General features: G+C 38.3%; 3 protein-coding genes across 4 annotated transcripts; 1 reads left to right on the top strand and 2 right to left on the bottom strand.

The window, feature by feature from the left end:
- Positions 1–274: 274 nt before the first annotated feature.
- LOC135588042 (uncharacterized) lies at positions 275–3,855 on the bottom strand. Of its 2 annotated transcripts, XM_065079972.1 has the most exons (7): positions 3,724–3,855; positions 3,555–3,616; positions 2,211–2,267; positions 1,542–1,589; positions 874–930; positions 569–631; positions 275–462 (listed from the first exon to the last, which is right to left on the bottom strand). In XM_065079972.1, the coding sequence occupies exons 2-7, from the start codon at positions 3,597–3,599 to the stop codon at positions 457–459; spliced, it is 276 nt and encodes a 91-aa protein (XP_064936044.1). In that variant the 5' UTR covers positions 3,600–3,616; positions 3,724–3,855; the 3' UTR covers positions 275–456. The 2 variants fall into 2 exon arrangements, with proteins under 2 accessions (XP_064936044.1, XP_064936045.1); XM_065079973.1 differs by having other exon boundaries at positions 3,555–3,738.
- Positions 3,856–8,373: 4,518 nt separating this feature from the next.
- Positions 8,374–9,639, top strand: LOC135584908 (bZIP transcription factor 53-like). Its single transcript, XM_065081450.1, has 2 exons — positions 8,374–8,429; positions 8,696–9,639. Exon 2 carries the CDS (start codon positions 8,925–8,927, stop codon positions 9,357–9,359), a length of 435 nt encoding a protein of 144 aa, XP_064937522.1. The 5' UTR covers positions 8,374–8,429; positions 8,696–8,924; the 3' UTR covers positions 9,360–9,639.
- A 400-nt stretch (positions 9,640–10,039) lies between these two features.
- Positions 10,040–10,834, bottom strand: LOC135680362 (uncharacterized). Its single transcript, XM_065194243.1, has one exon. It carries the CDS (start codon positions 10,832–10,834, stop codon positions 10,040–10,042), a length of 795 nt encoding a protein of 264 aa, XP_065050315.1.
- Positions 10,835–11,165: the final 331 nt, after the last annotated feature.

Raw genomic sequence — 11,165 nt, 5'->3', positions numbered from 1 at the left:
CGTATATGGATTTTTATCTTCTTGTAATTTTAGTGTTTTTGAAAATATATTGTAAAGTTAAAATCGACTTTGCAAAATTAATATTCACCATTATATATAATTTAGCAGCCAACAATGCAGATAATAAGCTAAAATCCTCACTGACATGATTAGTCCTGTGGATATTGCCGACTTGAAACCAAAGTTTCAGTTATAGAATGCTCCAATAACGAAAAGAACACATCTTCTTTACCACGGTGACTATATTTCTAGAATTAACAAAGGGTTGCAACCGTAGAGAAGTCCATGTTTCATATTCTCAAATAAGTGCAGAATATTTATCACCAACTCCATGACATTTCACATGAATGACTTCATGATTTTTTTAAACTTTTCAGCATATTTCCTTTTTTTTTTTTGGAGGAAGATGAAGGTTTAGCCCACCGATTCATCAAAGACTTCAATTGTACCAGCAGTTTAATCCTGCAAAACAATTAAATTATGCTTACTTAAGCTTGCCGTAAAACTAGCCATTTCAAGCTTATAATGTTGGATAAAAGAGGAACCAAGCTAAGCAAATGACGCTTACTGCATCTTCCACACCAGATGTGCATGTTGGCCTTCGTGGTGGGAGCTGATGATGCGGAGTACGCTGCAGTGAAAATGATGGCGTCAAACTAACAGAGATATATTGAGATCGATGAAGCAGAGTGAATCAATTTTCATGTTCTAGAGTATCATGCAGTGCCCTCTATCTAATTGCTACTTATGGTGAGCTAATACTCAGCCAGACAATATTAACTTGAGAAGGAATTAAGCTAAGAAGGCAAAAGAAATCTAAGATCTCCATGCTGTGACTGTGTGCTGATACAAAAAATGATGAAATAAAGATACCTTCAGCTTGGGCTTCAGAGACTCGATAGCAGTTTTTGCTTTTGGACTAGTTCCTTGCTGCAGAAAGGGAAAAGAAACATAGTTCATGTCATACCAGTCTAGTTATATGTTAACATTATTTCACAAAACCCAAATATAATTTGATTCATTATACCATTTTTTGGATTATTATCTTTCCACTACTATCAAGATATCAGAAAAGAGGAAACTTTATTTCGTACAGCAACAAGCGCGTTGAAATAATTCCCAATGAATTTTTGCGAAAAGGATATGACACAAGCAAAATGCTCCAAAACCATTTTAAGAAACAAATTACCTGAAGAAATTTTGTAGAGTGATATATTACACACCTGATCATGCGAAACCTATTTTTTGCTGTGATAATGGTAAATACCATTTTGGTTAAGATTTTTAGGTGGTGTGGTCACTCACAGACCCGATGTGAAGGGTGAAAAGCATTTTCCATCATAATTGTACTTTTAGATATCAGTGGGAAATAATGAAGTGAAAGCATGACGCGATTGCATTGGATTGCTTATAACGCCGAGTATAATCTGATTTCTTTAGACTATTTTCTGAAAAGGAAAATATTATTGCTGTATCCACTTCTCACACCCTGTATTTGGATATAATCATTTAAAGGTATCATGGAAGTTTAATAAGCTTACCTTGCCGAGGACCCAGTCCGCAGAATCAAAGTAGGCTCTTTCATGGTCCTGCAACCAACAAGAACAATACAAATTAATTATTACTTAATATGAGACATGTATTCTGGTCACCATTCAACTCTAGAGTCTTCTGGGCCATTTCTCTAGATAATTCCATATGATCATCTCCGACCAGTAATGACCATGTACATCAGTATTGGCCAAGATCTGAGACAAAATTATGGTCATAATCCATCAGAGGCAGGTTGCCCTTGATTACACTTGGCCCTTCATTGATAAAAGTCCTCCCTAAATATTTAGTCCAATACCTTCTCTAAAGAAGAATAACCTATCAATGCATCTTGAACAGGCATCTCCAATGAGATTGCTTTCTTTGTGAGCCTAATTCTAGCATGATGAGTGTTGATCCCTTAAAATATTTCTTAAAGAAACCTTAGCTTGATGATTAGGGCAAGAAATAATCAAGTACACTAGACACATGAAGAGCTTTAGATAAACATGCTAGGAGATATAATAAGAAGCTTATGCCACCGAAGCTTGTGCAATAACAATAATAATATCAGAAACCTATGAAAGGCTTGATGTAAGCCAGGAGTTAGATTCCTGAATCTATATGGTTTACCATGCATAAATAGTAGAAACATAATCACTCAAAAGAAACAAACTCACCTTTGAGATTAATGGTTTTTTTGGTGCAATTCCTCCATATTTTTTCTCCAAGATCACCTGAGATTAAGTAGCAAGTGATATGTAATTCAAAAGTGGATAAATAATCCAATGAGAGATGAAATATTTAATTCAAAACAAAGAATTTCTAGCCTAAGATATGTTAATTTTAAAAATGTAAATAGTGAGCCCAAGAAAATTATTAAAAAAACAGCTGTAGGATTTTCCCCTCTCAAGAAATGTATCACAAAGGAAGCCTTGAAACATCCTTCAATGTTTTATCAGAGGATACTTTTTGTGAAGATCTGAAATAATTGAAAGTTTTGTCTTCTTGTGTTCTTTTCATCCCAATATTATTTCCTTGACTTGACCAAAATGTCTCACCGTCCAATAAAAATAAGGAAATTGAAGATTAACTGCCTACCTTTAAACTCATCCGGACATTACAACTTGCATCTTGGATCAGCAGCACACGCCACCAAAAAAAACACAACAAAATAAAACAAAAAAGGGAAGCCATGTCCAAAGCACGACATCGAGACTCACAAGGGATGCACGGCATGACAATTACCTAATGGCTTGTTATAGAGCTTATTTGGTAGATTGAATAATCTCTTCTCCATTTAATATACAGAAACTTACTGCTATCACTTTACAAACTAAAAGCCAATAATTATTCAATGATTTAGCATGGAAAAAATGCCTTCCAAAAGTTATCAACTCTCCTATTTAGGTGGACCAAATCACATATGAAACTCTTCTATTGTGAGCTCTCATAGAGCTGATACCTGCAACTTTGGCATCGTACATGAGAATTTTCAGCAGTGATTCAGTTCACCTAAATAGCTTTAAACCATTCACGAATAGTACAAATTTATTCCAGAGTTTGCCGGTGAGAGCTCGTATTACTTTTGTTTGTTGCCCAATTCCTCAGCTAACCCTACAAGCAAATTGCCAAAATGGAAGCTAGCACTGAAACCATCAAAACTCAAAAGCAGTACCGCGTAACCTGCAACATTCTTTAAATTTTAGGTGGCTTATGAAGCAATAGACCTCAATCTCCTATTTCTTCTCCAAACTGAGTCCACCTAATTGTACATCCTCATTCTTTGTGCCTCCTCAACTTTTCCAATCCTAATTCACATTAATTTTCCTGCTATATAATAATTGCAAGGGATGCCTTAATTCAAACGTAAAAGAATCATGCCTCCAGGATGATCAACCCAAGCAAACATTCTTTCATGTCCACTGACTTGAGAAAAAATCGATCGACTTATGGATTTTAATGCTATATTTACTTGTAGAAGAAAGAAAAAAGAATGACATGACCAGGAATCACAATCATACCTCTTCACCCTGGGAAGCTCTATTCCCCTGATTGCAACCCGCCATCTCCTACCCTCCCCCCTCTACAAACACAAAGGTGAGGCATCAAACTTGATTCCAAATATCTAAACCAACATACCTCTGAGGAGCACAGAAAAGGAAGCGAGGATGGAGGAAGAGGGAGCAGCACCTTGAGACACCAGCAGAAAGAGGAAGAGAGAGAGAGAGAGAGATGTGGCAGCACAGGGAAGGCGAGGGAACATATTATAGTAGTGTGAGGGGAAGGGAGGGAGGGAGGTTGAGTGTGGTGCGGTAAATTGGAATCCAATTAAGGGGGGCGGCATAGCGTGAGAAAGGTCGAAGGGGGAGGGGGAAGAAGAAACCCAAAGCGTGCGTGCGAGGACGTCGGATTCTGGTCCGTGTTGGCTCGTGCCAACTCTTCCCACACCCGCCAACCTCTCACGTGCCGATGATGCGGGCAGCAACTGCCCCGCCGACACTTTTGGTCTCTGCGTTTGACCCTTTCAAGATTCTTCCCCCCTTGGATTTTGTCCAAATCTTGAGAGCCCCAACCCAAGGAAATCTAAAATCCGCCGTCCATGCAGTGTATTTTTGGGGTACACAATTCATTGCAACTGGACTCAGATGGGTACCATGTCAGGCTTTTATGAGTTATATATCAGCAATAACATGCTCATATGGATTCACAACTATTAATCACACATCTTATAATTCATACATCCTTAGGATTCACTTTCTTTTCTATGTATTATGATCCACAATTATAAAAGGAGAGCACTTGAATTATCACCCCTTATGGATGGTAGAATGTCTATCTCCACAGTAGGAGATTACTAGTTTACCCTTTATTCTTTACAAGTTGTTATTCTTCAATGGATTTTTAAGACTTATATATATGTTACTATATTTTCATATGGTTTTATGTCCCTAAGATTCAAATTTTTCAGGTGGTCATGATTCACAAATATTTAAAAAAATTATTTAACAAGATTTGCAATGTCTCATTCACTGTCTTGGATGGTAGCACATCTTTTTCCATGACTCTTCATCTTATTTTTTTTCAAGATTTTTGAGGAAATAAGTTGACTTAAGTAAGTTTTGTATATTGATTTTGGATCTAACAAGACTTCAAAATTATAATATATGGGATGGAGGCCAATATCCCTCTTAAAATAATAAATAAATATCTTTTAATACTTCCATTATGGTTGACTTAAATGATAATTATATCCTACTTATATAAAGTTCAAGATGACTTATGAAGCCTTATATATGTTTGTACAAAGTGACACCAACTTAAGAACATTATTAATCTTTCCCCATCCCTGTTAGGTCTTGTATCCACTTCATGTGTAGGCTACCTTCCACACGATGCAATTACGTTGAGAGATAAATTCAATCAAATTATTTTCAAGAATGGAATAGGTTCCAATATGGACTGAAAATGAAATGTAGACAACCTTGGATATCAAATGACAGTTGGTTATGATCAAGCAAGGATTGAATGCATCATTTCATATGAAAATTTTAGTTTTGTCACTTCACATCAGATGAAAAATATCTATCAATCAATAGAAAGTGAACCAATGCAAGAAGGAGCATTTCTTAGGGAAGATGGATTTCCTTTTCTAGCGGCATGGGCAAAAGGGTCCTTCCACCTTGAAGGATCAACATTAATTGATTAAAAAAAGCCTAATTGACCATAAGCAATTAATGATTAGTTTGTTTATATAAGGAAGGAAATTAATCAAAACCATTTATTTAGATTAGCAAGTTTATCTTGTTCTACTTGTCACCCTTTGTCTTGATTATCATTCTATATAAGTTTTTTTATCAAAAAAAAATATTACTTGATTAATCTATGACAAATAGTTTCATGCTCATTGAAATAAAAAATATCAAATAAATAAAGAGGTATTCACACCTCTAATACAATAAAATTCTTAAAATTATTAGTATACCCTATGTTTGATTAATCTATGCAAGCCAATGTGCTTTCAGATTTTTCTCTCAAGATAAATGAGAGAATTTATATTCAATAAACTCTTAGTCGATTCGAGATATATCCTTATTCATATCTTACTTTTGTATTATTAATAATTACTTATGTATCATCCTACTCAAGTTAATTTATGTATTTTCACATTGGATTATGACCTTGCATGAGCTTAAATGTGGGATCTAGTGATATTTTTTTTGAAAAAAAAAAGGATCAAATAAAATTAAGTTTCACAACACTATTAAATATCTTAGTTTAACATTCTTCATATAAAAATATAAATGTTTTCTTATATACATAAGACTAATCAAGTAGTTAATTTTGTCAACACCAATATAATAATATTACATCCCTTAGGATAATTCATGTACATCTATCTCAGGAGTCACAGATTTTAGTTTGTAGTATATGGTAATTTCACTTTCAGAGACTGTCCTGTAACATCAAATGGTAGGGATAAGTACTCCATGAGCATTATGAGTGGAGTGAATTGGCTACACAACATGTGTTGGGAGTTGTAAGCATTTTGTGGCAGTCAATTGCTGATGGATTGATGTCTGAGATCTACTCTCTTGGCTTTCCATCACTAGTCTCTCTCAGCACTCAAAGATTGCTGCAGGCTCCACCAGTCGAGCAGTCCACTTCCAATTAATGATTTGGTGGGTGTTGTGTTTACGTGAAGGAGCTGCCTCAATCATGACCTATTGTGGAAGGGGAATTAATTGTGAGTTGCTACAGTATAGGGTAAGGTGGATGCCTTGCTTTGCATGAATCAATGGTTTAATTACTAGGTTTTATGGCTGCTAAATGATCCATGTAGGCATTTTGATGACCATATATTGCACGATTCCATCTAATGAGATGGTTAATTTATTGATTTATTAAACCTAAATGACTGATTCAAGAAAAATTAAACTTATGTTCTATCAAATTTTTGATGTAAATCTAGATTTTGAGGTGTTACAATCTTCTCCATTTAAGGGTATTGAAGACTTCAAGAATCAATAGTTTGATTTCTAATGTGAGCAAGTCATCAAGAATTAATTCAAATATAATTAATCTACTAATTTATGAAGCCTAAATCACTAATAAAAAAAATTAATTATAAATTAATAATAATGATATAAGACTAAATTGATAGAAATACTTATAAATCAATGTTTATAAGCTACAAGTAACCATCTATATATATTTGTTGCTTTGATATCATATACACAAAGCCCAAATCTATTATGTATTAGTCTTTTTAATTTTTGATATGTGACTAAACTGATAGAAATAAGTAACTAACCATCTATAAATATTAGCTGCTTTGATATTATATTTGTGGCTACAAGAATCCAACACACATAGCCCAAATCCTAAGAAAATAATAATATTAGGCATGATATGATGTGAGTCTAATGATGAGGACTGTGTTGGGGGAATGGGAATTTAGCTCTACTATCATAAGGCAAGTGGGTAAAGCAAGATGAGTAGTAGCAGTGATGATGTTTGGCATAGGCTTTTTGTTGGAGGATATGTTTCTTCTTCTTCTTTCTTTCTTGGATCACAAATGAAAACTCTATCCTAATCCAATCTATTAACCATCGTTAACACACTCCCTGAGGCCTACGCAACCGCACGCAGTCCCATAAGCCAAAGTCTCAACCTCCATTCAATCGTTTCAGCCACTGTCAACACTTGGGGACTACGCGACTGCATGCAGCCAAGAAACACCCATGTCTGGTCTTCATACAGAAGTACTGATGATTATGATGATGAAATGCTTCCTTTCTTTTAGTGAGTGAGATGGTTTAGCCATTGTCAAAGTCTCCTTCATTCAGAATCATTCCCATCATAAGTTGGGAGTTGATCTCCGATTCCAAGAAACATGAGCCGAGTTGATCTCAGATTCAGCTCAGGAATGCGAGCTTAAATCAGCCAAAGTTTCACGCTTGCAGTTCTCTTCTTTCTTGAGGACTACAAGATTTAAACGTCACAGAGAGAAGAGAAATTGGATTGACTGAAAGCTCAGCAGGATAAGAACTAGGAAAAGTAAATGTGAAGGTTACAGTCTGCTCTCTTTTTCATGCTTCCTAATCTTCCAAGGCCAAAACCATGGACTTGGAGGCATCTTTGCACGGCAAATCTAAGTGACATCCTTTGTGAGTGCATGCATGCGTGCTGTTCTTGAGAATATAAGAAGCTCTCAATTACCTCCATAGGATGATAAATATTTTAATTGAATTATCACAAATCCTACATACTTAGAACTTTTATGAAACTATGTAATCAATAATAAACTCTAAGATCCCCTTTCATATGAGATCAAACTTGATAAGTGAAACTAAATTCAACTGAATGATGCAAATCAATTGGAAAGAACATTATATAAATATTAATTTAACATCGAATTGGATAGAGAGATGTAGATTCAAATTTTGAACAGGCAACCACCTTTGATACTATGATAAGTATTTTTAATTGAATTATCATACATCATAAAACTTCAAATAATTAAAAAGATCCAATGAGCCCCAATTTTAATCTTGATTTCACTTGCTCAAGACTTTGCATCTTTGTCATTTTGACATCTCAATTACTAATCTAACAACATAAGAGGCTTATAAGTTAAGCCCAAGTAATTAGAAGCAGACCAACCCGAAGTAGCCCATTTGCTACTCTCCTCCAACCACACCTACCCAAACGGCAGCAGTAATTATATGCCCAAAATGCCCCCCCACGAAGCAGTGAACAGCCGCTGAAGAAGAGACAAAGATACGCCCAAAATGCCCCTCTCTTCCTCTATAAATAGCCGAGTTTGGGTATCTCTCTGTTGTCTTTTCATTAACTGGCCGCCCTCTCTTCGGTTCAGTCGTCGCCGTCTTCTTCGGGTAAGTCTTTCTTATTTCTTCCCTTTTGTTTTTCCTTTTTTTTTTTTGTTCGATTTTGTTTAGTGGTGTTCTGCTATTTGTCTGATTAGTTTCTAGTAATCCTGCTCCCAAAATCTGATCTTTGGAGGGTTGGGTTTGCCATCGAGCTCCCCTGTTTTTGCTTTGTTCTGAGAACACTACCTTGCTTCTTGTGGGCAACATCCTTTGATGGTTGATTCTGTCAGTAGAAACCAGGGTTTCTGAGACTAGTTGTAACCCCTGCACAGATGTCGAAGTTTGCGCGCTTGATTTGGTGGAGAACCGTCATCTAGTTCTTATGAATCTCGCTATTCTGCGCATCTGCTTCCTCCACTCCTTCTCGGTGGTCTTCCTCTACTGGTTCTACGTCTTCTCATGAAGTAAAGCTCGTGGCTTGATCCATTCATTTCGAGAAAGAACCGATTTTGCCTGATTTAGTTCCAACGAAGTAATCAAACCCTTGGACAAAAGAAGACCATGTCTTCCTTGCCGATCCGCGGATCTACGGGATGTCAAGAGTCCCCCCTGGTCGGTATCGACGAGCACAAGCGAAAACGGATGCTCTCGAACAGGGAGTCGGCAAGGAGGTCCCGGATGAGAAAGCAGCAGCGCTTCGATGATCTGATAAGCCAAGCGGCAGAGCTCAAGAACCAAAACAGCCAGATTGAGATGCAGATCAATTTGCTGACCCAGCGTTACGGTGAGGTGGAATCTGAGAACGCTGTCCTCAGGGCTCAGTTGACGGAATTGACTGAGAGATTGCAATCGCTGAACTCGGTGCTCCGCTTCTTGGAGGAATTTAGCGGGATGGCCATGGACATACCGGAGATACCTGACCAGCTCCTGAAACCATGGCAGCTTCCTCGCCCTGCGCAGCCTATCTCTGCCACAGCCGACATGCTTCAGTTCTGAGTCAGCCTTGTGATAACTTTATGTGGTGTGTCTCTACTGGCTTGGTCTATTAGTTCAGAGCTTGCTTGCTTCCTACTGTTCATACTGTCCTGTCTTCTCTCAGTTTGTCTTTGAATCAGTGTCTTTTGGAGTTCTAGTTCTGCATGCAGTGTGATGAGTGTATGACTGCATCTAGTGACATTATGCTGCTAAATGTCTTTGAGTGGTTGCTTGATGTAATGACACAACTCATGTTTGGCTGAAGCTGTCATGAAAATTTATGCTTCTTCCTAGTTGCTAATTCTCTATTTTTGATATATCCTGCATTGCTATCAGCAATCATTTCTCATAGGTTTCAACTTTTCTTGCTTGTGTGATGGTCCATTGGGTGATGACAAACTGAAAGGGAATGAATGCTTGGTTTATCCATTAGTCCAGTGGTAGCAATCTGTAGTCTTTTAAGCTGTTGTGAGTGGCATATCTTCAATGAGTTTGCCTCCAACAATTGTTTCTTTCAATATGAACCATAGATCAAGGTTATCAATTGTTTACACATGTAAAAACATTTCTTTGATTCATTTCTTTGTTCTCTGCCGTAAACTTAGAGATGAGAAATAGAGTTCCACTACAAATTGACAATAGTAGACGACTCAATGCCATCAACGATATCTATTAGGCATTACTACTTTACACAATATCAATCAAACCTTGTGATCTGCAGTGAGGTGGTCTTCATCTGCTTCTCTACAGCGGCAAAACAAGAACTTCCCTGCGCACAGCAGCCCTTGCACACTTCTCACCATGCCTGTCGTCACAATGGCATGGCTCACAAACCAGCCAACGTAACCATCCAAGTCCATGTCCTTCGTCAACCCTTTCTCTACTGCAGCAAACACCATTCGGGCAATGTCGTTCTGCAGCATCGTTATCCAAAGAGTCGCGAACGCCACTGAGACCACCACTTTGTCGGAGATGTCTTCTTGGACTTCCTCCCCGAAGATGGTGTCGTCGGCCACCCGTTTGACCACCATCCTCGCCCATACCCTCATCGTCCTGTGAAGCCCCACGAAGAGGACTGCACGCTTGATCCACGTAATGCTGTGATGAACGAGCGCGTCGTCGATCGGTTCGGCTCTGGAGGCGATGGTTACCTCGGTGCCGAGGCTGAGGCAGACATGGAAGAGGCACAGGAGAGTCCATGCAACCGCGGCAGGAAGCTTGACCATGCGGCCGGTGAGCGAGTGCACGAGAGCAGCGAGACAGACGACGGAGACGAGTCCGTTAATGACAGGCAGGGCGGCGCGCTGGAAGACGGTAGCGAGGACGGAAGAGGGCGGAATCGAGGGGGTGGAGGCGGCGGTGAATCTGTCGAGCGTGAGGAAGGAGGCGGGGAAGAGGAGAGAAATGGTGATGATGGATAGCGTGTGGAAGAAGTGCTTGAGAAAGCTACGGATGAACGGTTCCTCCTCTTGTCTCTCTGGTTTGCTTAATCCCATTGCTCTCTCTCTCTCTCTCTCTCTCTCTCTCTCTCTCTCTCTCTGTAGGTGGAAGTAAGACTAACGGATTAAATAGGAAGAAGCACAGAGGTGGAGAGCAATGATGATCATGGCGCGCACGATTCTTGGCACTCGAATGCACGTACGTTGATCGCACATGGGTCCGTTGGTTTCTTTGAGACACTTCCTTAGATTGACGCATTATAAATGGAGATGGAATACATGGATTGAAGGAGTAGAATAAAATTTGCACAATTGAGCGTATAGGAATGTGTTTTGCGTTGAAAATAATACGGTGCGAATATAGTTTATGCATGAATTGTGCCACTTG

Source organism: Musa acuminata, chromosome BXJ1-8, assembly GCF_036884655.1.
Source record: "Musa acuminata AAA Group cultivar baxijiao chromosome BXJ1-8, Cavendish_Baxijiao_AAA, whole genome shotgun sequence".
Taxonomy (NCBI): domain Eukaryota; kingdom Viridiplantae; phylum Streptophyta; class Magnoliopsida; order Zingiberales; family Musaceae; genus Musa; species Musa acuminata.
Note: the sequence above shows the minus strand (reverse complement) of the source record. Positions and strands in the feature narration are given on the sequence as shown.

What these genes read in the sequence shown, in the direction of transcription:
- LOC135588042 (XM_065079972.1), bottom strand. Translation starts at nt 3,599, where the DNA reads ATGGCGGGTTGCAATCAGGGGAATAGAGCTTCCCAGGGTGAAGAG. An exon ending in AAAAACCATTAATCTCAAAG is followed by an intron (nt 1,590 to 2,210) that starts GTGAGTTTGTTT and finishes TGTTGGTTGCAG; the next exon opens with GACCATGAAAGAGCCTACTT. An exon ending in CTCTGAAGCCCAAGCTGAAG is followed by an intron (nt 632 to 873) that starts GTATCTTTATTT and finishes TTTTCACTGCAG; the next exon opens with CGTACTCCGCATCATCAGCT.
- LOC135584908 (XM_065081450.1), top strand. Translation starts at nt 8,925, where the DNA reads ATGTCTTCCTTGCCGATCCGCGGATCTACGGGATGTCAAGAGTCCCCC.
- LOC135680362 (XM_065194243.1), bottom strand. Translation starts at nt 10,834, where the DNA reads ATGGGATTAAGCAAACCAGAGAGACAAGAGGAGGAACCGTTCATCCGT.